Source organism: Schistocerca piceifrons, chromosome 4 (assembly GCF_021461385.2).
Source record: "Schistocerca piceifrons isolate TAMUIC-IGC-003096 chromosome 4, iqSchPice1.1, whole genome shotgun sequence".
In the NCBI taxonomy this organism is placed as follows: Eukaryota; Metazoa; Arthropoda; class Insecta; order Orthoptera; family Acrididae; genus Schistocerca; species Schistocerca piceifrons.
The window spans coordinates 257,134,570-257,160,082 of NC_060141.1; the positions used below are offsets into that span (position 1 = coordinate 257,134,570).

Genomic DNA, 25,513 nt, shown 5'->3' on the forward strand with positions numbered 1-25,513 from the left:
CGTTCATCTTGTTTCCCACATTGATCTCTGCAGTTATTTCACACACTGTTCCTTGTCTGTTAGCATTGACAATTCTACACAACTGCCGCTTCTTTCAGTCTTGAAGTGAAAGCTATCAGACACTGCATTGTCCATGATCAGAGGTAATGCCCGAAATTTGGTATTCTCGGCACACACTTGACACTGTAGATATTGGAATATTGCATTCCCTAATAATTTTCAAAATGAGATGTCCTGAATGTCTAGCTCCAACTAACATTCCACGTTCAAAGTCTGTTAATTTCTGTTCTGCAGCCATAATCACATCGGAAACTTTTTCACATGAATCAGCTGATGACTGCTCTGCCAATGTACTGCCCTATTATACCTTGGGTACATGACACTGCCGCCATCTGAATGTGCAGTACCTCATTACTTTTGTTGCCTCAGTGTGTAAGAACTTGATATCTTAAAATAAATGTTACACGTAAAAAAGTTACATATAAGTATGTGTTACATGTCAACAGGTAAATATATTGCATGTTTACCCTTATGATGTGTAAGTCACATTACATCCTCTCTGGGAAAACAGAGGGGCTATAACCAAGTAGAATGGCATCCTGGACCTTTCAAATTATTCTTTCTCACTTACCTGCTCAACCACAAATATATCTATACATATAATAAAATCCCACACACAATTCTTCTGTCTGTATGTTATGGCTGATATCGGGAATCACTGTGGGAACTTAGATACAGTTTTCACCAATAGACTGAGTTACAAGGAAGGTTTGAGTACATCACTACATATTATAAACAAGTCATCCAGCCATAGATACTTTGAGCTACTCGTGCAAAGTTGGGTCTGATCACTATTGTGACTATAAATACAGTATTCCTACCACAGACGTTGTAAGATCTCAATAACAACATTGTTATTATTTCTGATACGGTTACAGTAATGTTTTCCTGTTTTTGGTTTCTGACTAAGCAACACTAGTTCCAGTGTTTTCTTTAAGTTTTGGAACACTTTTATGTTTCTGTATAAAAGAATTTCTTGTATATCACTTTCACAGTATGAATACTTTCAGTAATCATAGTTATTTTTGTGAGTGCTGTAGTATGTTTCTTAAGAAAATGATGAAATGTGTTGGCACTCGCTGTAAACAGTTACTAAATGTGAAACAATTCAATGCTAATGCAATGATTATTTTTAATTTTCAGAGACCTTTAATGTATGGTTTTATAATTGGTGGATCGACTGTAGGATTGTACATCGTTCAGACCATTTGGGGAAATCTCCAGCTTATTCTGCAGCAGTACCAGAAGTATGTGTTGTTGTATATTGGATGTACTGGACTGATCAGCTTCATTGTATGCTACAGGTTAGGGCCAGTGACTGATCCACGCAGCAAAAATCTCATCAAATGGGCTTTGCAGGTAATTTTATTGAAATCAAAACTGCTCCACATATACAGTTACGTCAGCTGTAAGTTCGTTAAACACATACATACACACACTCTTCGTATAGCTTAAGTAATGCTAGTTTGAAAATACTCTGATGTTGACTGTGTTCTTGCTTGTGCTATAATGAGGAACGGTGATTTGGTATACCTGAATACATACAAATAAATTAGTGAGTGACCTACTCTTAAGTGGCACAGCTGTCAGATATGGTTCTTGATGAAGTGTATATAAGTACTTCCATAGAGACAGGAGATTAATGCTCACTATATGTTTTTTATTCTTATTAAGATTATCGTACGTAAGCTTCTGGGTTGGTAGCAGACAACACTGATTGGGTAGATAAGTTTGTTTTTTATTACTGCTGATTTTAAATTAGTCCCTAGCTACTGCTCAGACCAAACAAAGTCTGTGATGTGAGTTAATAGCAGATGATACTTGTGTATAAATAAGATGCAGCAGAATGCAGGACTTTTGAAAGGTTGACAAGTCACAGTTCAGAAGTGATATAATTCTGGGTATGCTTGTGTTGCTGTGCGGAGAGTATAAAACAAGCGGACAAGATGTCTAAGGAAACAATAGTGAAGGTGGGGCAGGGTGTGAACACAAGCAGACATCTAGTAGAATAGCCATGGTGATCTCTAATGGATTGTGAGATGCTCAGTTGTTTTATTGTGATATCCTCCAACATCTGCATGTTTTAGGATTCTCAAACATTCTGCAAGATTAAGTGAATGGGCAAATGTCTATAAGGTACATTACATATGTAGAATTGTGGACAGTTGGAAATGTGAATCTCATGGGAAGCGTGCAAGGGATAAGTCCCTGCAGTCACGCTATTCATCTGGGTCCTTGGTGGCTCAGATGGATAGAGCGTCTGCATGTAAGCAGGAGATCCCGGGTTCAAGTCCCAGTCGGGGCACACATTTTCAGCTGCCCACATTGAGGTATATCAACAACATCTGTCAGCAGCTGAGTTTCAGTTAGTCATCATTCTGCAAGAAGCTTAGGAAGTTTCGTGTTCATCAATCTGTGGTTCGACAATTGGTATTAGCGTTGATCTGGTCTAATAAACCATCCTCCTTACAAGGCACTGTCCTTGGAGACTGGTTTTTTGTCTTGCACTGTTTTGGGGACAAATCTTGGTTGGAGGCCTTCTTCTGTCAGGTCACACTAATGTCGGTCTGCGATATCCACATTTTGTTGTGCTGCTGACTTAGCCAGTTGTGGGCAGAACACCCTCTTTTTCAGAGCAGTGCAGTAATTCAACAACAGATGGTGGCTCCATTTCAGTGTTTGGAAGATCTTTCCTTCAAAGTTCATGTTTATAACTCATCCTTACCTTGACATTTGTTGCTTTCATAGAAATACATGAAACTCTGCTTTGGTTTAGAACTATCGTGAACAAAAAACTTAGCATCTCTTGAAATGTGAATACTATAATCCTTTGCCACTCACACTTGATAGGCTGTAAAGCAGTCATAATAGCCTATGGAAATGCCTTGTTTCCATTAGGACTAATGTTTCCCTGTTCGTTGACTTGGCCAGCATGTCAACCTTCTGACCAAATGTGTTAAATTGAGAGGCTGAGTGAGGTATGTTGAAGAATTACATTAATATTGCTCATCAATGGCAGAAGCAGCATTACTAGTTGTCTTTCGTGGCCTTTCGCAGGATTACAATGTAGGAGCATGTTATGAAGCAGTTTGAAGACACGCAAGCATGGTTTATCAAATGAGGCAGTAGAATGGTTACATAAGAATAAAGATGATTGGAATGAATTTAATTTCCCTTCATTATTACAGCATCTCAGGACTGAGAATCTTTTACACATATCTGGCTTTCACCTAGCATGAGTGACACTAATGATGATAAGGAAGATAACAGAGTGTTGCCCCTCCACTCTGTGGACAATTTTCACAGGCAAGGGAACTACAGAAGTGACCAGGACATCACAGCCAGGACTGATGTATACTGTGTAACATGTTTCACAAGTGCGCTGCTGCCACCAACTCGGCAGCAAACTGTTAAACTTTTGTGGCATGCAACCATTGTCTATACACCACAGAACCTGTAACAAAACTTAACAACCATAATTCAGTCATGGTAAAACAACAATGAGCTTCACTGACTTCATTCTCAGCCCATTCATTCCGTTCCTTCTTCAAAAAGCATTCATGCTCTTTCTCTTTTTATTACAGAAGTTAACACTTGTACAGCAGTTCTGCTTCATTTGTTTTTGGTTTGATTTTTGTTCAAATTTGTCATTTTCATTCACAGCACCTTTTGACATGTTCATGAATGGTTTACAACTTCAACGAACACTGTGGTCCAAGCATTTTCATCATATTCTGAATCCCTGTGTTCTTCAAGTATTTTTAGTTCTCATGTCTCAGCAAGAGATAAATTGCCGTGAGACTCAGTGGATCATCGTAATTGTCTGGAAGACTGCAAAGTAACATCATTGACGATAGATTACGATTAATTTTCAAATCCGTTACTTGTAATTTGTCCACAGAATCAATTCAGCAAGATACTGCATCACATCATTTCCAACTGGCATTTTGTATGTTGTGAGACTCATAAGCAACATAGCTTTGTTAGTTGGTGGTTCAGATGCATGAAGAAATTCCAATTTAAGCTGTGGCTGACAAAATGTGGTGCATATCATGACTTGTTTTCAGCTCAGTTGGTTCGATGAGTAAAATAGCCTATTCATACTTACATTGTTAGTCGTATTTTATGTACAGTTTCCATAGCAGTGAGCAAATTGCCTACACACAGCAAAATGTTTAAAAACAGGAGAGGATGCATTTATGAATGTTTCTTTGACTTAAGCATTGCACTAACTTTTATGAGGATCCAGCCTGGAGAAGGCTCACATTTACTTGTGAATCCTGTAATAACCCATCTCCATATTAGGGCTAGATTCAGCAGTCTTTGTCCTAGAATGTTGCACCTGGTCATGCAAGAAAATTACTGGTTTTGGCTATGCAGTAGTCATCTTCACAATCTGTAATAAAAGTAAAAGAAAGTACATTACTAGCTACTACATCAGGAGATTAAACACCAATAACAGCGTTACAACAAAAACACGATATATATCTCATTCCACTGCAGTGCAACAAGTCATGAGACGTAAAAATGAGTCAAAACTACCAAGCGTGCTTCATCCAGTTGCAAATAAGATGCAAAGCGATCATAGAGATCATTGATGCATTCATAACGTACAAATAATTATATGAAGTGATTAAAAGGATGTTCATTTTAAAGTACAGATCTTTAAAATATATTCATTTGTATATAAGAAAGCAAGAGTCTTAAAAATGTTTAACCATATGAAAAAAAGCATTCATCTCCTGACAGTTTAAAGCTGGTCAGAATGTAACAGAATTTCAAAAAATAAAAATTGATTATAGAAATTAATGTACAACTAAATACATTTTGATGGCTCTATAATTAGTCTTATAAAGGAACAAGAGGGAATAAAATTGAAGAATGTACACAGTTTTGAGCATGGCTGGCTTTCAGTAATTGTATATAAGTTTCAACACAGAAATGATACAGCCAACTGGTTGCAAAAAAATTTTTTTAATACATTGACCTAGGTTTCGACACCTCTAAGCATATCTTCATCAGAATGAAATTTTAACAATCATAAATTTACATTGCATGGAGGCAGTAGTCAAAGATGCGAGCAGACATGCTCAAGGAAAAAATTAAAATGTTCCAGCCTTTGATATGTATACATTGCAACAAACATCTTTCTTGCCTTCTAACAACGTAACTTTACGGTTGTTAAAATTTCGTTCTGATGAAGACATCATTAGAGGTGTCAAACCAAAGGTGTGTATTAAAAAATTATTTGCATCTGGTTTGCTGTATTATTTCTCCATTGAAATTAAAAGAATGATTCATTACAGTAAATAAGACAGGATTATTTATTGTGGGAAGGTAGAGAAGTGCAGCAACTGTCACTAGAAGGTGCACGTTACTTGTGGTTCCATGTTGCTTTCTCTTGGCTACAGTTCTTGATCCCCCCCAGGGAGCTCACGGTTCTTTCGTGAGTACGTGCGTGGCGAGCACAGGGCCCCGAGCTATTGCAGCCTTCCTCCTTTGCGGGGCTGCATTTCCTTTCCCTTCCCTTCCCTTCCCTTCCCTTCCTTTCCTCTCTTTGCTCCTTCCCCTTCACCCTCTCCTCTCCCTCACTTGGTGTCCTTGCTTATGTTGGTTTTGCAATTTGGTTTTGTTGCATAATCTCCTCATCCTTTTGGCATTCCCTGATCCCCCTCTGGGGTTTGACCCCATTACTAAATTTCTATTCCATAGTGTGAGCCATTTGGGGAAGAGCACCTTACCTAGTGTCTCCGATGTGTGCCCTCCTATTTCATTCCACCCTTTTTTTTCACATCGTTATCTGATGCTAGGATGCATAGCCAGCCTGTGTGGTGGGGTTGCTATGTACACTTTTGGTTGAGCCCCTTGAACACACAGGGATCACACTTTTGATACCAGAGCTGTGACCACCTCATGTAAGCCTAGGAGTGGTTGCTTGTCATCCTGGAACATCGGAATTCCCGGCAATGGCCGCCGTGCCAGACAGCCCTCGCTGTTGCTGGGTTGCGCATGTGAGGAGAGCCCCTGATAGGAGTGGGTGGTATCAGGGCAGACGCTATGCAAATGAAACGCATATGGATCCAGAACTCAGGCCGTTCTTCTGCGGCCGTCTCTCTGTGTGAAACTGATTCTTTTAGTGCTGCTTCTCCTACCCCTTCGGTCTTCATTTGCATGGCTACCCCTGGGGGGCAGGGTCAGGCCCATCGGCTAGGGGCAAAACCTTTCCCCCGCTATCTGGTTTGCACCAGGACTGATGGGGATACTTTCCCCAATACCAAACCTTTATGTTTTGTGGAACAGATTGAAGACAAGTTTGGCGAAGTGGACTCTGAGCAAGATGCGGTCGGGTTGGTTGTTGATCAAAACTGCTTCAGCTACCCAGTCTGTGGCCCTTCGTGCCTGTAACCATCTTGGCACAATTCCTGTGTCCATTACCCCTCACCAGTTTCTAAATATGGTTCAAGGTGTGATTTTTCACAGGGACCTCATCCTTCAAACTGGTGAGAAACTTTGGGACAATCTTGGACGGCGGTGTGTTCACTTCATTCGGCGTGTTCAGAAGGGTCCGAAGGACAATCACTTTGACACTGGTGCCTTTATCCTGGCCTTTGAAGGGGATACCCTCCCTCAGAAAGTAAAGATTATGGTTTATTGATGTGATGTGAAACCGTACATCCCATCTTCTATGAGGTGTTTTAAGTGCTTGCGTTTTGGACACACGTCTTCCCGCTGTTTGCAGGCCCCCCTCTGTGGTGACTGTGGATGTCCACTCCATGAGGGGAGTTCCTGTGTCCCCCTCCTATGTGTGTTAATTGTCATGGCAGTCATTCTCCACGTTCACCACATTGCCCAGTATATAAGAAGGAAAAGAAGATACAGGAGTAGAAGTCCCTTGATTGTTTAACCTACACTGAGGCTCGTAAGAAGTATGCACATCTTCACCCTGTGTCCATGACACATGCTTTAGTTACATCTTCACACCTTCCTCCCCTTTCCTTACCCCAGTCCCAAATCCCTCTCCCCCCCCTCCTCTGCGGCTCCCACACCTTCTCCTCCGGGCACTGCTCCCCCTCCCCAGCCGGAGAAGTGTCCCACTTCTTCAGCGTATGCCGGTCAAGGGCGGCCCTCCTGGGATACCCCTTTCCAGATCCTCCTAGGCCAAAGGTCTGCTGCCCCACAAGGACCATGGTCTGTGGGCCCCCAGGTCGCCCGATCTCTTTCTGTTCCCGATGTTGCTGCAGCTGGCTCCTAATTGCAACACAGCCCTCCTTGATCTCAAACAGAAAAAGAAGAAGAAACATAAGTCCCGGGACAAGGAGCCTCTGGTGTCACCAGAGGTCCCATCCCCGGCTTAGCAACCTGATTCTGACCTGTTGTTCATGGATGTCGCCCTCTCCTTGTCAGTGACAAGTGGTGACCCAGCAGCCTGTTCAACCCCCATTTGAATCATTGTTCTGTGGTTATCCAATGGAATTGTAATGGATATTACTGTCACCTTCCGGAGTTGAAATCCCTTATTTCGTCTTACTCTGCAGCTTGTGTGGTTCTACAGGAATCTCATTTTACTGATGATCACTCACCGACCATCTGTGGGTTCCGTGTTTTCTGTCAAAATCGGGTCGGCCCCCTCCGGGCCTCTGGTGGCGTTTGTACCTTGGTCCGTACAGATGTTGCTAGCATGTAGATTACTCTTTAAACTACATTGGAAGCAGTTGCTGTTAGGGTCCACCTGGACTCTGAGGTCACGGTCTGCAATCTTTATCTCTCTGCTGACAGGACTCTTAAGCCTGCTGCTTTAACTGCCCTTCTTCAGCAATTTCCTCCTCCCTTCCTCCTCATCGGGGATTTTAATGTTCATCATCCCTGGTGGGGCAGTGCATTTCCATCCAGACGAGGTCTTCTCATAGACCAGTTTCTTGCAGACCACGACTTGTGCCTTCTTAATGATGGCTCCCCTACTCATTTCAGTGCCGATCATAGTACCTTTTCCGCCATTGATCTTTCTCTATCTTCTCCCTCCCTCCTCCCTTTATTACACTGGTCGCCACACGACGGCCTTTGTGATGGTTATGAATGGTGGGCTCCGTGTGGTTCCCAAGTTGTGCAGCGACCGTAAACCATAAAGTAACCAAATAAGCAGCAACCAGTCGCAAAATCATGTTTCATTATTTACTTTTGCAAACCAATTTCAACTGATTAACAGCAATCATCGGTGCTACAAATATAAGAATAAAAATAAAAATAAGTGACCAAATGAATAATTCTACATAAAGCAATGTAAAACCAATTAAATGTATACATACGCATTAAACCATTTAAAATGCACATACAAATTTACCTTTCAACCAATATGTGCCCTGAGTAGTAATACTGTCTTAACCAGAGGTCAAACATGAAATGATACATCGAGAATTGACTATGACAACGAGAAACCATAAGGGGGCGCTGCAAAGCAAACCCCGCCCTCTATGCAAAAAGATACAGCTAAAATAAAAATGAGAAGAAGAAATGACATACAAAGTGAGGTAAAATATAATGATAAAATACTGAAATATCCACGAAAAAAGGATATATTGACAAAGATTTTGTCAACCACATAGTACAGTTATATACGCTAAAAAGTGATTGTACAAACATAGGTGAGAAGCATACCATAGAAAAAATTTTAAAAACTTTTTTAAAAAATTTCTGAAATTATTTATCGTATTATCGAAGAGCAAAAGTTAATCATAATGCCAAAACGTAAAACGGTGTTGGCATCCATCTAGCGTACAGTTAATGATATTCAGGAAGATCGGACTTGTTTCATCAGATGGCGCCACATTGCTGAATGCACATGTGAACTAAACTAAGTTGAGATAAGAAAATTACAGACACAAACGAAACAAACGTATTAAAGAAACAAGAACAAATGCAGAAATAAAGTGCTGGCACACTTTGTACATGGAAAAATTAACACAGGCTTGATAGGATGAATTGAGAACTCGTAGGGGCTCTTACGATGTGCTCATATATCATGAGACATAAATCCACACCATATGTCTGTTGTTGCAGCCGACAAGACGGCAAAAGCCCAATTAAAGGGCGTCAACGCAAACTTAGTCACAGTAACATAATTCATATCACCAATCTATTTGTCTCCCCCCTCCTACCCCCTTTCACTCTTCCCTCCTCCATCCCCCCTCTCGTCTTTCCTTGTCCAATCATTTCCATTCCCATCAAGCAATTGCTCGGCAAAGAGCTCCCAAAAATGAACTCCCCTCACATTCACCTGCTCATTGAGAAGGCACGCGCTAGCTGATCTATGATGACAAAAGATCTCCATATCCTCTAGCAAATCAAGATAATTTCCCCTTTTCTGCTCTATGTAATAACCTTGCATGCATCTCAATTCGAGGAAGTTCATGTCCACTATTTATAATGTGGGCTGCAAAATTCGACCTATCAGCCGCGTCCTTTCTGTCAATGGCGACATGTTCAGCAAATCTAGTTTCAATTTTTCGTCCAGTCTGACCTACGTAACATGCTTTACAGCTTGGACCAAGTATTTTGTAAGACTCCAACTAGTATAAAACTTTTACTTTATCTATGCCATAATCTAAAATTTGTCCCAAATTATTCTTAGTTGAAAAAGCAATCTTAACCCTGAGTTTCCTAAAAATAGCTGCAACTTTTAAGACTGACTACCCCATAGTATGGTAAAGAAATATATTTCATTGCTTCATTTTTCCCTACAATTACTCCATTTGCTCCCATGTCTTTATATTTATTGGCAAATTTTTTGAACAGAGGGTAGCGGATAATCGTTAGATTTAGCTAGGGAAAAAATAATATCCAACTCAGTTTTACGATCCTCTTAAGAAAGTGGGGTACAGAAAACATGATTAAATGCAAATCTGAAAAACGTCATTTTACGTTGATTAGGGTGGGCTGAATGATAGTTTATGATACAGTCAGTATATGTCTTTTTTCGAAATATGCCAAAATAAAGCCTTCCATCATTATTCCTTATGTATAGATCCAAAAAAAACTGTGTGGTTGACAAAATCTTTGAAATATGTCCATTTTTGTGAATATTTCAGTATTTTATCATTATATTTTACCTCACTTTGTATGTCATTTCTTCTTCTCATTTTTATTTTAGCTGTATCTTTTTGCATAGAGGGCGGGGTTTGCTTTGCAGCGCCTCCTTATGGTTTCTCGTTGTCATAGTCAATTCTCGATGTATCACTATGTTTGACCTCTGCTTAAGACAGTGTTACTCCTCAGGTCACATATTCGTTGAAAGGTAAATTTGTATATGCATTTTAAATGGTTTAATGCATCTTTATACATTTAATTGGTTTTACATTGCTTTATGTACATTTATTCATTTGGCCACTGTTATTTTTATTTTTATTCTTGTATTTGTAGCACCGATGATGGCTGTTAATCAGTGGAAATCGATTCGCAAAAGTAAATAAAGAAAACATGATTTTGCGACTGGTTGCTGCTTATTTGGTAACTTTGTGATAGTGACCATTTCCCGTTGATTCTCTCACTCCCTTCCCGCTACCCAATGGACAGGTTACCTCGTTGGTCTTTCCAATGCGCCGATTGGCCTCTATACACTACATACGTCGTGTTTTCTCCCTCTTTGTCGGGTTGTATTGATGTCGTCCTACGTGACGTGTCTGATGTGATTGTTCGTGCTGCTAGCCTTCTTGTACCGCGTTCATCTGGACGATTTCACTGCCAGCAAGTCCCGTGGTGGAGTACGGCCATTGCCATTGCCATCCGTGATTGCTGTCGAGCTTTGCAACACCTTAAGAGGCATCCATTCACTGCCAATCTTATTACCTTTAAATGCCTTAGCGCTAAAGCGCGTTACTTAATCAAACAAAGCAAACAGATGTTTTGGGAACGCTTTGTTTCTTCCCTCTGTTCTGCTGTCCCTATGTCACGGGTATGGGCTACACTTCGCTCTCTCCAAGGTTGTCATCGGCAGTCCACCCTCCCAGGCCTTCACCTCCCGGATTTGCAATGGCATCAGCATGCCCCTCCTATCCAGCTGCTTTCCTTCACCAGAAACAGTGGGCCAAAGCTTCCGCCTTATGTTTTACCCCTTGTCAGTCAGAATCTTACAACGAACCTTTTACGGAATGGGAATTTATTTCAGCACTTTCTTCTTCTCATGATACGGCCCCTGGCCCAGGATCCATTCATAACCAACTGCTTCAACATATCTGTGCTCCACAACAGCAACATCTTCTCCGAGTGTTTAACCGTATTTGGCTACAGAGTGACTTTCCTTCTCAGTGGAGGGATAGCATCGTGGTTCCTGTCCTTAAGCCTGGTAAGAGCCCTCTGTTTGTCAAGAGCCATCGGCCAATTAGTCTGACAAATGATGTTTGCAAGTTACTTGAACGGATGGTAGCCCATCGGCTCAATTGGGTCCTCAAATCTCAGGATCTATTGTCCCCTTACTGGTGTGGCTTCCAAAAGGGATGGTCTCCTATTGATCATTTACCTCATTTGGAATCCGTAGTTCGGCAGGGTTTTTCCCAGCGCCACCATGTGGTTGCGGTATTTTTCGACCTTTGCAAGGCCTATGACATGGCTTGGCGCCATCACATCTTTCTTATACTTCATCAGTGGGGTCTTCGGGGCCCACTGCTGATTTTTTATCTGCCAGTTCCTGTTCCAGTTGTCATTCAGGATTAGGGTCGGTACTGTTTTTAGCTCTCCACGGACTCAGGAGAATGGCATCCCACAGGGTTCTGTATTGAGTGTACTTCTTTTCCTCATTGCTATCGATAGACTTGTGGCCTCTGTCAGTCCTTTGGTCGCCCCTGCTCTGTATGTGGATGATTTCTGTATTTGGGTTAGTTCCTCTTTGATGGCCTCTGCAGAGCAGCAGCTCCAGGGAGCTATACAGCATGCCTCTGCATGGACCCTCTCACACGGATTTCAGTTCTCTCCTTTAAAATCACGAGTGGTCCACTTTTGTCACCGTACTACGATCCACCCCGATTCGGAGCTCTATCTCGATGCACAACGATTACCTGTGGTCGCACAGTTTCTTTTCCTGGGTCTTCTTTTCGACAACAAGCTCACTTGGCTGCCACATATCAGACATCCTGAGGGTGGGATGTTTCCGTAAACTCGGTGTCCTTCGCTTCCTTGCCCACACCTCTTTGGGTGCGACCGCACCATCCTTCTCTGCTTTTATCGTGCTTTAGTGCTGTCTCGCTTGGACTATGGTTGTCAAGTTTATGATTCAGCTGCTCCTTCCACACTGCACCATCGTGGCATCTGTTTGGCCACTGGTGCCTTCCGTACTAGCCCTGTTGATAGTCCCTTGGTTGAAGGTGGGATCCCCCCTCCCCCTTTCTGTTCAGCAGTCCCAGCTTCTGCTTTATTATGTAATCGCTGTCTGTTCCTCATCCTGACCATCCTGTAGTTGCTGGCTTCAAAGTACCCACTGAACATACATCTGCCTTAGTTGATCAACATCTGCAACCCATAGTACAAAAAATCCCCTCCTACATCAAAGATACCAACCATTTCCTAGCTCGTATGAAATCCGTGCCTGTACCACTCCCACCACACACTTTGCTTGTCATCATTGATGCCACCTTCCTCTATACCAACATCCTCCACGTGCATGGTCTGTCTGCTGCTGAACGTTTCCTCAGTCAGTGCCCACCTGATTCCAAACCTATGACATCCTTCCTGTTCGTCTTAATCAACATTATACTTACCAACTACTACTTCACCTTTGAGGGGCAGACATACAAACAGATCAGGGGTGGTATGGCTATGGGAACCAGGATGGCACCTTCCTATGCCAACCGTTTCATGGGTCGCTTGGAAGGGGCTTTCCTGAGATCCATAAGTCTTCAGCCCCTGGTTTGGTGTAGATACATTGATGAAATCTTTACCATATGGACTCATGGTGAGACTGACCTGCTAAAATTCCTGTAATCCCTGAATATCTTCTCCCAATTAAATTTCACATGATCCTGTTCTGAATCCCATGCCACTCTCCTTGATGTTGATCTCGTCCTTGCTGAAGGCCAGCTACGCACTTCTGTCCACATTAAACGTACCAACAAACAACAGTATGTACATTTTGACAGTTGCCATCCTTTCCGTGTCAAACATTCCCTCCCATACAGCTTTGGCATCCGAGGCAAATGTATTTGTTAGGATGCAGACTCTTTACAGTAATAAACCACCATTCTCAGTTCGGCATTCACCATACGTAATTACCCCATCAGCTTAGTTAAAAAGCAGATTTCTCGGGCCATCACATCCAATCCTGGTACTGCTTGCTCATCCCTCCTCAAAACAGCTTCGGAGCACACCAGTGGTGACTCAGTATTATTCTGGTCTGGAATGTGTCAATCAGCTACTTCAACAGGGCGATGATTTCCTAAAATCATGCCCTGAAATGGGATCCATTCTGTCTGAAATATTGCCCACCACACCTAGAATGGCTTTCCATTGTCCTCCCAATCTCCACAATATTCTTATCAGACCCTATGCTGCTTCTGCACTCATCTCCCTACCCTATAGCTCCTACCCCTGTGATGGTCCCCACTGCAAGACTTGCCCTATGCACCATCCTACCACCACCTATAATTGCCCTGTAACAGGCAAAACATATACTATGAAAGGGAGAGCCACCTGCAAAATGACACGTCATATACCAGCTATTACAGGGTGTATACGACCCGGGAGATCCGGGAAATACCCAGGAATTTTTTCATCCGGGAGAAAACCGGGAAAAACCCGGGAATTTCTTAGAATTCCAGGAATTTTTCATTGTTTTACTTTTCAGTTAATTTTTTGTAATGTTGACTCGTAAGAATTGATACTCTAACAAAGGATATTACTGTATCCCGCTACTGCAGAATAATACTGCAGCAACAAAATAGGAACGAGAGAATAAAACTTAAATTGCATAGGAAAAACAACATTAAAAAACAGTGCTCATATAAGAATTTGCCAACGGCAAAATGTGTCAAAAGGTTTTGGAAGACTATGCAATGCTTCGTGACAACGAATTACCTCCGATGAGCGTGACACCACAACTGTTTGCATTAAATTCATGTAAGCAGTTACGAGCGGAATCATGCGCATGCGTAGTTAAGTCGCGTATGAGTAGTACCTCCTCCCGTTTCTGGCTACATAAATGTTGCTGTTGGTTGTGTACGCAGCAAGCCGGGGGGCACCATCATCTAGTATTGCCCCGGTTCGAAATATCGTAGATCCAGGGCTGATGCGCAGAGCAGTCAGAGTTATAGTGGGGGGGTTTACATTTAGTAATTTTGTTGTAGCCTCTTCGTTTACTGCTCTCACATCACATGAAAAAAAGTGAATTCTGTGGGTGGGAGCCATCAAGTGAATTAAAATACATTCACATGGTTATGGAAGGCTACAATATGTTGTTAGTTACAGATCTTATTTTATTTCCACCTTTCTGACAGTCAAGCATTAATCGCCTTGTAGAACAATGAAGTTATTTTTGTCGCTTTGCTAAAGAAATTCACTTTTTAATTATCTTTTCCACTGAGGCAGCCAGTTTGTTTCAAATGAAGTGTTTAATTCCACACTATTGGCTAGTTTCAACTATTCACTGCATTTCAAGTGGTCGTTTTCATCTTCTAGCACATATGGCACTATGCCATAATAAAGAAGCAAACATGAGATAATACAGTACTGGTACTAAAAGAAATTTACATCCCGAAAATCACACTGAAAAGCTTAATATTAGATGGAGGCCTACTTCGCTGGGAATCTGGACTTATGAATGTGAACTTTAACGCGAATTATTCATTTCAGTATGGTTCAAGAAATTCCGACTCTCTTGGAGTATCCTCTGATGTCTTGTTTCTTTTATGACATAATGTAAGATCTTTTAATGTTTTACACATACAAACATATGGGCTTTCTATGTCATCGTAGCTGCGCAAGCGCGGGGACGCCTCTTATGTGGCACACTCTGGCAAATGCTGGAACAAATCTATTTGCAACAGATCTCGGGGAAATATTGTGAATCGTGGTTTGAAAAGCGTTATTTTCAAAGTAAATTTCCTTTTGCGCAAGATGAACTGTGTGCGAGAATGTGCGATGAATTTCTGAAATCACAGAGCATTTGACTCTTATTTAAAAATCAACTCTTTGATGTCGAGCCATCTAGAAAAATTTCGAGCCCAGAACATCAGAGATTTATTTTGGTATTAAACATTTTACTGGCACATTTGTGTGATGCGTCTTAAAGTGTAAAACGCGCAAAAAGATCAACATTATATGTGAAAGCTTAGTTTCACTTGTAACTTATTAATCTTTGCGACAAATATTATATATGAAAAGTTTGCTTTTCCTGTATCAACACTACGTATATTAATTTAAACCATTAACTTTTCCTGCTTGTATGTTTGCGCTACGTAAGTGACGCTGCTATTGGCTGACTACATCACGTGTCCTATGCTATGAATATCCGCTGTCATCAGCTGACGAGATCTCGTGATATGAGCTACGTCTGGCACACAAAAGCGTATTGCAGTCTCGATTTCAATGCTTCGGAAAGTAACATGCGGTTTTTGGTGCAATTCGAATTTATACTTTCATAATACAGAAATATGCAGCATACATGTTGCTGCACATCAGAGAACTTTCCAAAACGTGGTTTTTCATGCTGAGTTTCGTTTTTTAAAGTGCCAGGAAATTCTAATCCGCTGTATAAAACCATAACCATTCAAATGACTGATAAATTTTTCAGTTCCGAGGGAACGTATAGTTTCACATATCACGGTAAAAGTGTATTTTCACCCAGGAGAAAGTGTTTCCCACCCGGGAGAAAAATGTATTTTTAACCGGGAGATCCGGGAAAAATCCGGGAATTTTTTTTCCTTGTCCACTTATACACCCTGTATTACATAAATTGGCATGATTACCACCAGCTTATCAGTTAGGATGAATGATTATAGGCAGAGGGTATATACTGGCAACTCACAATATCGTGTTGCAGAGCATGCTCTACAGTATGACATTCGTGACCTCAGCACCTGTTTCGCCACACACGCCATCTGGATTCTTCCCCCAGACACCAGTTTCTCAGAACTCTGCAGGTGGGAACTAGCATTACAACATGTCCTTGGTTCTCGCCACCTGTTGTTGTTGTGGTCTTCAGTCCTGAGACTGGTTTGATGCAGCTCTCCATGCTACTCTATCCTCTGCAAGCTTCTTCATCTCCCAGTACTTACTGCAGCCTACAGCCTTCTGACTCTGCTTAGTGTATTCATCTCTTGGTCTCCCTCTACGATTTTTACCCTCCACACTGCCCTCCAATCCTAGATTTGTGATCCCTTGATGCCTCAGAACATGCCCTACCAACTAGTCCCTTCTTCAGATATCTCACTAATATGATGTAACCCTGCTTCTAGCCCTTGATAATGGCCTCAGTTTGGCAAGAGAGTGAGTCCACAAGTTTGATCAGATATGCCATATCCAGTTGAAGCCACTCAGGTCATTCTGGAAAACAAGAGTTCATAGCACTCTGATGCAAAGATATAATAGAAAGGTCGATAGTTGATCAGCTAGACTGTTGCTACAGTCAGTCAGGTTCTTGTTTATTGGTGCTCTGAATGAATGTGTCCAAGGCATGGCATGAAAAGCTTTACAGATCCAACACTGGCCTGAACTAACTCTCCACACTCTTTGGGTTAACCCTTCCACAATTAAATTTGTTGTTGCTGTGGTCTTCAGTCCAAAGACTGGTTTGATGCAGCTGTCCATGCTATTCTGTCCTGTGGAGCCTCTTCATTTCCGAATAACTACTGCAACCTACAGTTTCCTGAACTTGCTTACTGTCTTCATCTCCCGGTCTCCCTCTATGACTTTCACCCCCTAGGCTTCCCTCCAGTACTAAATGAGTGTCCCTTGATGTCTCAGAATGTGTCCCATCAACTGATCCCCTCTTTTGGTCAAGTTGTGCCTCAAATTTCTTGTCTCCCCAATTTTATTCAGTACTTCCTCATTTGTTACATGAATGACCCATGTAATCTTCACATTCTTCTGCAGCACCAAATTTCGAAAGCTTCTATTCTCTTTTCATCCAAACTGTTTACTGTCCATGTTTCACTTTCATACATGGCTACACTCCAGATAAATACCTTCAGGAAAGACTTATTAAAACTTAAATCTATATTCCATGTTAACAAATTCCTCTTCTCCAGAAATACTTTTCTTACCATTGCCAGTCTGCATTTTATATCCTCTCTGCTTTGCCCATCGTCAGTTATTTTGTTGCCAAAATACCAAAACTCACCTACTACTTTAAGTGTCTTGTTTCCTAATCTGATTCCCTCAGAATCACCTGATGTAATTCGACTACATTCCATTATCCTTGTTCTGCTTTTGTTGATGTTCATCTTATATCCTCCTCTCAAGACCCGGTCCCTTCCATTCAACTGCTGTTCCAAGTCCTTTGCTGTCTCTGACAGAAAGACAGTGTCATCAGCAAACCTCAAAATTTTTCTTTTGTTTCCTTTACTGCTTGTTCAGATGGAATGTAACAATACGAGAGAAGGAAAGTTGTTATTCACCATATAGCGGAGATGCTGAGCCGCGATAGGCACAATAAAAAGATTCACACAATCATTGCTTTCGGCCATTAAGGCCTTTGTCAGCAGTACACACACACACACACACACACACACACACACACACACACACACACACACACACACACACACACACACGCTCATGCAAGCCTCGTCTGCTGTCTTCACTATTTCATCTCTTAAAGCTACCCATTCATCTTTTACTGTATGCTTTCTGCTGTTCTAGTCAGCTGTTGCATAATGCTGCTTCTGAAACTCTCAACCACCTCTGGTTCTTTCAACTTATCTAGGTCCCATTTCCTTAATTTCATATATTTTTCCAGTTATTTCAGTTATAATCTACAGTTCATAACCAATAAATTGTGGTCAGAGTCCACTTTTACCCCTGTAAATGCCTTATAATTTAAAATCTGATTCCTAAATATCTGTCTAACCATTGTTTAATAATTCTGAAACCTTCGAGTCTTCAGGTATCTTTCATGTATGCAAACTTCTTTTATCATTCATAAATCATGATTAAATTATGCTCTGTGCAAAATTCTGCCAGATGTCTCCCTCTTTAATTTCTCTTCCCCAGTCCATACTCACCTACTATTTTTCCCTCTTCCTTTTCATGCTGTTGAATTCCAGTCCCCATCACAATTGAAGTTTCATCTCCTTTAACTATCTGAATAATGTATTTCATCATACATTTCTTCAATCTCTTCATCTAGCTGGCATGTAAACTTGTACTACTGTGGTAGGTGTGAGCTTCATGTTATCTTGGCTATGGTAATGTTTGCACTATGCTGTTTATAGTAGCTTACCTACGTTTCTATTTTCTTATTCATTATTAAACGTACTCCTACATTACCCCTATTTGATTTTATATTTATAGCTCTGTATTCATCTGACCAGAAGTCCTGTTCCTCCTGCCACCGAACTTCAACAACTCTAACCATTTCCCTTTTTAAATTTTCTAACCTACCTGCCCAATTAAGGGATCTAACATTCCACACTGCGATCTATAGAGTGCCAGTTTAGTTTCTCCAGATGACTACATCCTCCCAAATAGCCCCACCTGGAGATCCAACTGGGGGCCTTAGTGTACCATATTTACTCGAATGTAAGCCGCACTTTTTTTCCTGTTTTTGTAATCCAAAAAACCGCCTGCGGCTTAGAATCGAGTGCAAAGCAAGCGGAAGTTGTGAAAAATGTTGGTAGGTGCCGCCACAACTAACTTCTGCCGTCAAATACATGTAGTGCTACACAGGCATGCTTTGTAGGCACAAAGATAAATACTGGTGCCAAAACCTCTGCGTCATTAAATAAATTTTTTAAAAAAAGGTGGAAGATGAGCTTTTTTCTCTGCCCGATTTTCGACCATTTTCATACATTATCCAACGAAGTAAATACAAATTCCGTATTGTTCATCTTCAATGTAGCGGAATTTCAATGTACTACGAAAATCCGACAGGTAAGACTGTTTGGGATGTTTGTCAATATGGCCAACTCTACGTCCCTTGCTTTCAGCTGTTCACAATATTAGCACAGCAAGGCCTTTTACAAGGCCAGATTAGTCAATCGTCCAGACTTTTGCTCCAGCAAGTAAGTACTTAAAAGGCTCCTGCATTTATTCAGAAACCATATGTTTATCTAGCATGACAACGGATGCCCCTTAACTGTGGTTGTACCTACAGTACAGCTATATATATTGCCGAAGCACACAATCCAACCCATGGACAGCAAGGTCCATGGTTTGTGGGGAGGCTTTCTCATAAACAAATGAAAATATTTTACAAATCTGTACTTTAAAATGAACTTCTTAATTACTTCATGTAAATATTTGTACATTATGCATGCATCAACGATCTCTAGGATTGCTTTGCATCCTATATACCTAGTTGAAGCACACATGGCAGTTTTGACTCGTGTTACTGTTACACCTTACTGTCTATTGTCATCTTCTAAGTTTTATCATCTACTGTCTTTTGTGTTTAATCTCTTAAGGTAGTAGCTAGTAATGTACTTTCTTGAAGATTCGGAGCATAGCTTTTGCATAGCTGAAAGCAGTAATTTTATTCAAAAAATTTTGTGATAAAGACAATAGAGTAAAAATTATATACATCATGATCACACTCCAGATTGTCATTTTATGGCAAATGTTTTCTGTAATAAATACTCACTAGACATCACTGTAGTTAACTGTACAAAAGAGACTTTAGAGAGCATGCTGATACATTACTTGATGTTATCCCAAAAGTGTATTGGCCACTCTGCACTGTTAAGTGTGACATTGTTAGAGGCAGCTATAAAAGTGGCTTTTCTACAGAAGCAGTAGCTGATGTGTCTATACCCATTTTTGTTTCACATTGTAGAATAATACTTGGATCCAGATAGTCAGGCAACTTCAATGATGGGTTATGTGGGTTATCTGCGCATAACACAAACTGGAGTAGAATAATGGTGTCCCTCAAAATAGCATTTTAAACATGACCTTACTTCCCATTGTATTCTTTAGTATAGCATTCACAATTTAAAAAACTGCCTGCAGTAAGCACAATTAATGGTTTTAAATATTCTTCCGTTCTTTCAACTCTTCACAGCACCCCTACATTTGGGACTTATTTTTATAAGTAGGGAGTAGGCTTATAATAATTTTTTTTTAAACCGTTGTTGTTGTTGCCCTCAGTCCTGAAACTAGTTTGATGCAGCTCTCCATGCTACTCTATCCTGTGCAAGCTTCTTCATCTCCCAGTACCTACTGCAGCCTACATCCTTCTGACTCTGCTTAGTGTATTCATCTATTGGTCTCCCTCTACGATTTTTACCCTCCACACTGCCCTCCAGTACTAAATTGGTGATTCCTTGATGCCTCAGAACATGTCCTACCAACCGATCCCTTCTTCTGGTCAAGTTGTGCCACAAACTCCTCTTCTCCCCAATTCTATTCAATACTTCCTCATTAGTTATGTGATCTACCCATCTAATCTTCAGCATTCTTCTGTAGCACCACATTTCGAAAGCTTCTATTTTCTTCCTGTCTAAACTATTTATCGTCCATGTTTCACTTCCATACATGGCTACACTCCATACAAATACTTTCAGAAACGACTTCCTGACTCTTAAATCTATACTTGATGTTAACAAATTCCTCTTCTTCAGAAACGCTTTCCTTGCCATTGCCAGTCTACATTTTATATCCTCTCTACTTCGACCATCATCAGTTATTTTGCTCCCCAAATAGCAAAACTCTACTACTTTCAGTGTCTCATTTCCTAATCTAATTCCCTCAGCATCACCCGACTTAATTCGACTACATTCCATTATCCTCGTTTTGCTTTTGTTGATGTTCATCTTATATCCTCCTTTCAAGACACTGTCCATTCCGTTCAACTGCTCTTCCAAATCCTTTGCTGTCTCTGACAGAATTACAATGTCATTGGTGAACCTCAAAGTTTTTATTTCTTCTCCATGGATTTTAATACCTACTCCGAACTTTTCTTTTGTTTCCTTTACTGCTTGCTCAATATACAGATTGAATAACATCGGGGAGGGGCTACAACCATGTCTCACTCCCTTCCCAACCACTGCTTCCATTTCATGCCCCTCAACTTTTATAACTGCCATCTGGTTTCTGTACAAATTGTAAATAGCCTTTCGTACCCTGTATTTTACTCCTGCCACCTTCAGAATTTGAAAGAGTATTCCAGTCAACATTGTCAAAAGCTTTCTCTAAGTCTACAAATACTAGAAATGTAGGTTTGCCTTTCCTTAATCTTTCTTCTAAGATAAGTCGTAGGGTCAGTATTGCCTCACGTGTTCCAACATTTCTATGGAATCCAAACTGATCTTCCCCGAGGTCGGCTTCTACCAGTTTTTCCATTCGTCTGTAAAGAATTCACATTAGTATTTTGCAGCTGTGACTTATTAAACTAATAGTTTGGTAATTTTCACATCTGTCAACACCTGCTTTCTTTGGGATTGTAATTATTATATTCTTCTTGAAGTCTGAGGGAATTTCGCCTGTCCCATACATCTTGCTCACCATATGGTAGAGTTTTGTCAGGACTGGCTGACCCAAGGCTGTCAGCAGTTCTAATGGAATGTTGTCTACTCCTGGGGCCTTGTTTCGAAACTCTTCACGCAGTATCGTATCTCCCATTTCATCTTCATCTACATCCTCTTCCATTTCCATAATATTGTCCTCAAGAACATCGTCCCTGTATAGATCCTCTATATACTCCTTCCACCTTTCTGCTTTCCCTTCTTTGCTTAGAACTGGGTTTCCATCGGAGCTCTTAATATTCACGCAAGTGGTTGTCTTTTCTCCAAAGGTCTCTTTAATTTTCCTGTAGGCAGTATCTATCTTACCCCTAGTGAGATAAGCCTCTACATCTTTACATTTGTCCTCTAGCCATCCCTGCTTAGTCATTTTGCACTTCCTGTCGATCTCATTTTTGAGATGTTTGTATTCCTTTTTACCTGCTTCACTTACTGCATTTTTGTATTGTCTCCTGTCATCAATTAAATTCAGTGTCTCTTCTGTTACCCAAGGATTTCTACTAGCCCTCGTCTTTTTACGTAATTGATCCTCTGCTGCCTTCACTACTTCATTCCTCAAAGCTACCCATTCTTTTTCTACTGTGTTTCTTTCACCCATTCCTGCCAATGCTCTGCCTGAAACTCTGTACAACCTCTGGTTCTTTCAGTTTATTCAGGTCCCATCTCTTTAAATTCCCACTTTTTTGCAGTTTCTTCAGTTTTAATCTACAGTTCATAACCAATAGATTGTGGTCAGAGTCCACATCTGCCCCTGTAAATGTCTTACAATTTAAAACCTGGTTCCTAAATCTCTGTCTTACCATTATATAATCTATCTGAAGCCTTCTAGTATCTCCAGGGTTCTTCCATGTATACAACCTTCTTTTATGATTCTTGAACCAAGTGTTAGCCATCATTAAGTTATGCTCTGTGCAAAATTCTACCAGGCGGCTTCCTCTTGCATTTCTTAGCCCCAATCCATATTCACCTACTACGTTTCCTTCTCTTCCTTTTCCTACTGTCGAATTCCAGTCACCCGTGACTATTAAATTTTCGTCTCCCTTCACTACCTGAATAATTTCTTTTATCTCATCATACATTTCATCAATTTCTTCATCTGCAGAGCTAGATGGCATATAAACTTGTACTACTGTAATAGGCGTGGGATCCGTGCCTATCTTGGCCCCAATAATGCGTTCACTATGCTGTTTGTAGTAGCTTACCCGCATTCCTATTTTTTTTATTCATTATTAAACCTACTCCTGTATTACCCCTCTTTGCTTTTGTATTTATAACCCTGTATTCACCTGACCAAAAGTCTTGTTTCTCCTGCCACCAAACTTCACTAATTCCCACTATATCTAACTTAAACCTATCCATTTCCCTTTTTAAATTTTCTAACCTACCTGCCCGATTAAGGGATCTGACATTCAATGCTCCGATCCGTAGAACACCAGTTTTCTTTCTCCTGATAACGACGTCCTCTTAAGTAGAAACTACAGAGAAATTTTTGTTGATTTCTAACCAATCTACTCATTGTTTTCAGTTATTTACTGCACATTAGTGATACTATTTTAAGATTTAAACACCAATCAATGTTTGTTTCTGTGCTGTTGTCGCTGCCATACTGAAGACATCTGAAGACTAGATCCTCCAGAGCATCAACCTCTGTGAAACACGTTTGTTTAGGACTGATAGCTCAACTACCATTAAGCATTTGTGTGATCCCAGACATATTATGGGTGCATGGTATTGTGATCAGAATACCTTCATATCAGACCAGCATATATACCATAAGGAGAGGCAATTGGTGCCCAGTTATACAGGTTCTCACCTTATCCAGACTTGCTGATGTTCCACACAATTGCTTGTTCTGCCTTGGAACAGATTTCCATTAATAAACCTGTTCTAAAGTAATTTTAGTATGGTGTTACAGGGTTGCCACAAGTTCTGGAAATCAGGGAATTTCAAATGTGTTGGTGAAATCAGGGAAGTGTCAGGTAAATTTGAAAAACACTGGAAAAATCTAGTTTTTGTCTCAGTAGATGAAATGGTTTGTTTACCGAGATGATGTGCATTGTCACTGGCTGGGTGCTGCTGAGTACATGCACCACTTCCCTGCTCACTCATTTTTAGTGGTCAGCTACAGTGTTGGTTTACACAACTCTTCCCTGCCTTACACACTTCTTTCAAGAGACCTACTTTCTTCTGAGACCGTTTGGGAAATCAGTGAAGGTATTTCAAATCTGTCTTGTGGCTCCAAGGAAATGCATATTTTTGTCACCAAAAGTGTTTTGTTTTATTAAAATAAAATAACAACAGTTGCTTTAATGACACACATACCATTTGGCTTGCTTTCTCCATCTAAAAACAGTTCATTACAAAAGGTGATGTTAAGTACTTAATATTTTTGCTCACTCTGGGGAGACATCCAGAAATCCTTACATCTTTTTGTCAACTTGTGTCTTTACTTACCTTTAGATCTCAAATTTTGTCTGGGAAAAATTCTAAAACTTGTCTGGAAATCAGGGAAATATCAGAATTTCACATGGGGAAATGTATGGCAACCCTGTGTGAACCTAGTGACTGGACAGCCTCAAAAATACTTCCCATTTTCCGAGGTATTCTTGAATACATTTACTTAAAATGTTTTATGATCTTTTAAATGAGCGTTTTAGTAATGTGGCAGTTTTCTCACGTTGATTTAATTACGTGATTGGACACAAGCTGCAGGAAACAATCCCTGAGTGGATAATGAGCAATAAAGGTTTATGGACATGTGCCAGAAATGTTCCTACAGAGTTATGTCCACTCGAAGATGGAGAAAAAAGATCAATGACAGTGTAGGTTTCAATTATCAAAAGCACACATGAGAACACACCAGACATGTAAAAATGTTCTGTCTTCTGTACTAGTGTTTCAGTGGTTCATTGGTGTGATAGCAGCAAACTATCAGTACTGGTACAGCCTCAATGTGCACTTGTGGTAGATGTTCTTAAGATGCCTCCATACTGGAAGCTAGCTGGAGCGTCGTCTTGTGGTAGCCACATTACCCTTCTTACCACTGAAGGAACATCTTACACCAGGGTAGGCAGTGTCACCTGCAGGAGGTGCAGATATGACTAAGGTGTGGGGCATTGTGGAAGAACGAAAGGTCCCATGAGGTGGTCGCCAATAATCACCACCCACACATTGAGTTTGAACTGGTATCGATGGTTCACTGTTACCTTACCACAAATGCTAGTACAGACAGAATATTCCCACTTGCCTGGTGTATTCTTATGTTTGCTTTCAGTCATTGAAACCTAAGTTGTGAAAGATCTTTTCTGTCCACCTTCCAGCAGATGTACCTCCCTTGAAACAAGTTTCCAGACAGTCAGAGACACTTTTTTTTTTTTTTCTAATTACAGTGTTCAGGAGATTTAAACACGAGACTACAAGTAAATAAATTAGATGTTCAATAAAGGGCTCAAGATAGTATTGCTCTGCATACTATCACTCCACTGTTGAGATTTAGAATTAAGTTCAGGTGGAAACAAAAGTAACTGAGATTGAGTAACAATTATCTGCAGCTGATAGAGTAAGTTACTAGGCTGTCATACCTCATTTCAACAACTTGGGTGAAAGGGGCTGAGAGGACACACATTTTTGACATACGGGTTTCTTCTCCAGCCAACAAGGCCATTGTAAAAAATAGATGCCAGGTGCACACACACACACACACACACACACACACACACACACACACACACACAGAGCCCAGCAGTCTCTGGCAGCTGAAGCCAGACTATGAGCAGCAGTAGTGCATGATGAGAGAG

The 25,513-nt window shown here is 40.8% G+C and overlaps 1 protein-coding gene across 2 annotated transcripts in view; it reads left to right on the plus strand.

Annotated features, from left to right (window-relative positions):
- Positions 1-25,513, plus strand: part of LOC124796331 (nuclear envelope integral membrane protein 1a) — a 138,363-nt gene that overhangs the window by 61,709 nt on the left and 51,141 nt on the right. For both annotated transcript variants that reach the window (XM_047260464.1, XM_047260463.1), the window contains exon 5: positions 1,204-1,419. In XM_047260464.1, the coding sequence (XP_047116420.1) occupies positions 1,204-1,419 (216 nt within the window). The remainder of the gene's footprint in view (positions 1-1,203; positions 1,420-25,513) is intronic.